Genomic DNA, 4,567 nt, shown 5'->3' on the forward strand with positions numbered 1-4,567 from the left:
CCTGTCCTTCCCAAAGCAGACGTGGAGGCCAGGTCACTATTTAGAAGCTCCCAGCCACCCCCAGCACTGGACAGATGTCTCACCCTGACCCGTCCCTCTTCCCCAACAGGTAGGATGCAAGCATACAATGGCCAGGGCTCGTTAGATGTCGGTCAACGTGGTCTGTTGAACTCTGTGTGGCTGGGGCCATGCCTTGGGCCTGGTTCTGTTGAGCCCATGAGGTTTCTCGAGAAGAAGGACAAGGAAATGGACCAAAAACCTCTCCCAGTAGCTCCTGTTTAAATTCTTGAATCCAGTCACACTTTTCCAGAAGGTCCACCAGTATGGTTTCCACTAATGCTCAAATGCTCAAAGCTGAGTTCTTCGATGGAAAATAAGAGGCCAGATGAATGAAAGAGAGTGGGGACCCGCTATTCTCTGGGCTCCTTTCCCCTTTGTCCGTTTCTCTCGTCCAGGAGGCCAGATCTTGAACTGGATATGAGGTCGCTATTGTGCAGTGGAGTGTGAGAAAGGAAGGGCTTTGGCCTGGGGGCTGCAAGTTATAGATTAACATGGGGTGGAGGGAGGGGGATGCAGAGGGAGGGTCAGTGGCCTGAGAAAGGGACTGCTGACCTGGGACCATCTGGGCTTGAAGGGGGCACAGACAAGAGGAGACTGGGGACTGCCGTGGTCCGGGGGGGCCCTCAGGTCCTCTCCGGCTACTTGACCTTCCTGAAGACCTGCTGGTGCACTGCATCCCTTGCAGTCATTTCCTGGGGATAGAGTAGGAATGATGAGGACAGAGAAGGTTCTTGCCAGCCGAGCCCCTTTCTCAACGTCCTTGACCTCCTTTGAATCCTTCAGGATACATCAGCTAGAGTACTCGATGTATGGGGAATTGTATGGTTGCTGCAAACCCTCAGCTTTCCACCCCAGAGGAAGGAAGGTAGCTGGGTCAGGGAACTGAAGTGGCTAAGTCTCCATGTCTCTGGTCATGATTTATGGACATGCGTCTGACTTACAACCAGGGCCCACCTTGGCCACTCCACTTCTCCCTCTCTCCACTCTTTCCAGGGCTTCTGTTTTCCCTCCTTAGTTGCCTTTCTTGAAGAGAGGTGAGGCTGGAGTAGCAGACTGACTTGATTTGAGTAAGGGCATGCATCCTAGCTGGAGGCCCCCCTCTCAGACACACCCACTTGCGTCTCCTCTCCCAGCCCTCACCCTGCTCACCAGATACAACGTGTCTCCCTCCAGCCAGTGTCTCCAGGCCTGGTCAGGGACCTCCCCTTTCTCTACACATACCAGCTACTCCTCTTCCCAGGTGACAGTGGTCTATGGGGGAAGGCGGGAATAAAGGAAGACTTGGGGGGCAGGACACCCCAAATGCATCCAGCTCACTCTGGCTGGGCTGCCTGCTTTGCCTCCAGCAGACACTGTCTTGCTCCAGTCCCTTCCTTCCAGGACTCCCGTCCCCCACTCCTAAAGGTCACTGTTTGTGACAGTGACCATTTGGGCAGAGCAGGGATGAAGCAGGATCATGAGGGGGCGTGAAATTGAGGGTTAGGGGATGAAGAACGGAGAATTTGTTCCCTGCCACTTCTGGCTGACCCGGAGGAGGTTCGGGGAAAGAAGGGAGATTGGTTGGGAGCCAACCAGGGAATCTCTTTTCTCCTTTTTCTCAGTCTCAAGGGCAGCTGCAGTGTCCCTGAGAATGAAGGATCAACCCCCTAAATCACAGCTGGGTGGGCCTGGACCTTCCAATCACCATTGTTAGGCCCCCCAATAGGACAGGCCCCCCCTAAACAAGGAGCTCAGAATCTTATGGATTTTTTTTGTGGCCGTGCCATGCGGCTTATGGGATCTTAGTTCCCCCACCAGGGATCGAACCCAGGGCCCTGGCAGTGAAAGTGCGGATTCCTAACCACTGGGCCACCAGGGAATTCCCAGGGAGCTCAGAATCTTGATCAGATAGAGGAACAGTTGGTAGGTATCTGTGATACCAGGCAAGACTGTTGACGGTGGGAGTGGGGAGGGAGTGCGTCTTCAAGGCAGTGAATTAGATTGGAGATGATGGGAACTTTCTAGCAAGGATAGAAACAGTGTAGAGGTAAGAAAGAAGAGTAGGTGGTTGTGAGGGGCTCTAACCCAGTATGTTTGTGTGGAGGCCCTTGGATGCAATGTGGAGTGTATGGACCTTACCTGGAATGTAACAAAATGTCACTGAAAGGGTTTAAGTCAGGGAGTGTCGTGGTCACTTTTACATTTTATTTTATTTTATTTTTGTTTGTTTTTTTGTTTGTTTGTTTTGCGGTACGCGGGCCTCTCACTGTTGTGGCCTCTCCCATTGTGGAGCACAGGCTCCAGACGCACAGGCTCAGCAGCCATGGCTCACGGGCCCAGCCGCTCCGTGGCATGTGGGATCTTCCCGGACCGGGGCACGAACACGTGTCCCCTGCATCGGCAGGCGGACTCTCAACCACTGCGCCACCAGGGAAACCCCACTTTTACATTTTAGATAGATCCTTGTGGCTACAGTAGGCAGAGTGGATTAGAGGAGGGTCAAGACTGGGCATCAGATGAGAAATGAGGGCCTGAAATAAGGTGGTGACAAAGAGAAGGGTTAGGAAGGAACAGATAAGAGCCATGTAAACAAGTGATGCTCAATGGAAGTACAGTAGGTCTTAAATGCAAGCCACAGATATAATTTTAAAAATTTCTAGTAACCGCATTAGAAAAGCAAGAAGAAACAGGTGAAATTGATTTTAATAATATATTTTATTCAACCTAAAATATCCAAAATATTATAATTTCAGCATGTAATCGATATAAAATTTCTGAGATGTTTTACACTCTTTTTTGGTGTCTTTAAAATTCAGCGTGTATTTCACACCGATAGCACATTTCAAGTGTTCAATATCTGTATATGGCTAGTAGCTACCATACTGGACAGCACAGAAAAGTTACACAGGCTTCCTGACCAATTACATGTGGTGCACGTGTGCATGCGTGTGTGTGTGCACACGCGTGCACGTGTTGGGAGCATGGAGGTAAGGGAACACAAGATAATGACTGTGACAACAGCTGGCAGGACCAACACAAGGTAATGACTTGGTCTTGCTGGTCGTTGACATTGATGGAGACGGTAAATATAAAAGCAGGAATAGGAAGATCAGAACTTTGGGTTTGACCTTGGGGCATGCAGATGGAAACATTCTGCAGGCAGTTGAAACTTCGCCCTGGAGCTCAGGCGGTGCCTCTGGCGGGAGAATCTGTGTCCAAGGCAGTTTATAGACGGTAACCGAACACATGCGTGTAGATGATTTAGCCCGTGGATAGTATACAGACAAGAGAGGGAAGGTCAAGAACAAAATACTGGGGGGAAATTCCCAGTTTAAGGGATTAATAGGGGAACTAGGGTCTGCAAAGGAGGCCAAAAGGAACACGTAAGAAGCAGAAAGGACTGCACCAGGGTGGAGTTAAAGAGGCTGAGGGAAGAGAGACTGTGGTGTCCGCAGGGTCACAGGCTAGAGGGTGAGCACATGTTTGCTCATTGGCCTGAGGGTGACCTGCCCCTTTTGCCCTGTTGGCTGGTGCTAAGAGGGCGCAGGGGAGAAGTTGGAGGGAGTGGGGGCTGGGTGGGTGACATCAGGAACCTGCTATCCCAGGGACTTCGTAGCCTGCTGTGGTCATCACTTCCCGGCTCTGGATGCGAAACGTCACTTTATTTTGCCCCACTCTGTTAAGTGCCCCCTGCCCATCCACACCCCCTCCCCGCCAGCCTGAGAAAAGGTACCTGGAGCTTCCGTCCCTCCGTCATCCTCAAGTCCTCCTCAAACTCCACTCCCACCTCGAATTCCAGAACTTAGTTTCGGAAGGTGCTGAGGGTCTTCACGGTCACGTGGCTGCCCCGATGGTCAGTCTCCTCGTCTGGCTTGAGCAGCGGCGCGATCTTCCGCAGAGCCATGTTGATGTCTACGGGGGCTGTCCTCTTAGGACAAGGGTCCTTTGAGCCAGCTGGCCAGGGCCTCCTCCACCCGCAGCAGCAGCCTGGAGCTGGGAGCATCCCCTGGGCTGGGTCTGGGACTGTGGATTTACTCCTTCCTAGCAATGCCCCTGGCTAGAAGAGGAGCCCAGCTCCCCGACCCCCAGCCCTTCCACGATGTCGGACCCTCACATGCCCCCTCCTCAATGGGACTGGAGGCAGGAAGGGAGAGGGGAGAACGGGAGTGAAAGGGCTCGGGAGGGGTGAGGCGGTTACTTAGAGCTTGCAGGTAGCTCTCCAAGTTCTTCTGCGAGACAAAGCAGTAGTAGCCGGTGAGGTTGGGAGGCATGGTCCAGGCTGGCCAAGGTGGAGGTCAAGATTTCAGGAGAATAGAGGGGGCAGGGCAAGGAAGGAGGGGGTGTCATCCGACAGGTGGGGCTGGGAGACTCCTGGCCAGCCTCTGCACACACAGAGGCAGCTTGTGTAAGGTCTGTGCTACCAGGGTTTTTATAGAGCTGAGGCTCTGTTGCAGTAAGAGCTCCTGCCAGACTCCCCCCCCCCCCCGGTGATGAGTGTGAGGCTGGTGTCTGCAGCTCCACAGAGGGC

At 52.9% G+C, this 4,567-nt stretch overlaps 1 protein-coding gene across 1 annotated transcript; it reads right to left on the reverse strand.

Moving 5' to 3' along the window:
• Positions 1 to 698: 698 nt before the first annotated feature.
• RBP5 (retinol binding protein 5) lies at positions 699 to 4,310 on the reverse strand. The gene is given in 4 exon segments (XM_029206555.1): positions 699 to 752; positions 1,210 to 1,311; positions 3,773 to 3,951; positions 4,238 to 4,310. Coding segments are annotated over 4 exon segments (408 nt in total).
• Positions 4,311 to 4,567: the final 257 nt, after the last annotated feature.

Source organism: Monodon monoceros, unplaced genomic scaffold, assembly GCF_005190385.1.
Source record: "Monodon monoceros isolate NGI ecotype Baffin Bay Population unplaced genomic scaffold, NGI_Narwhal_1 Super_Scaffold_6, whole genome shotgun sequence".
In the NCBI taxonomy this organism is placed as follows: domain Eukaryota; kingdom Metazoa; phylum Chordata; class Mammalia; order Artiodactyla; family Monodontidae; genus Monodon; species Monodon monoceros.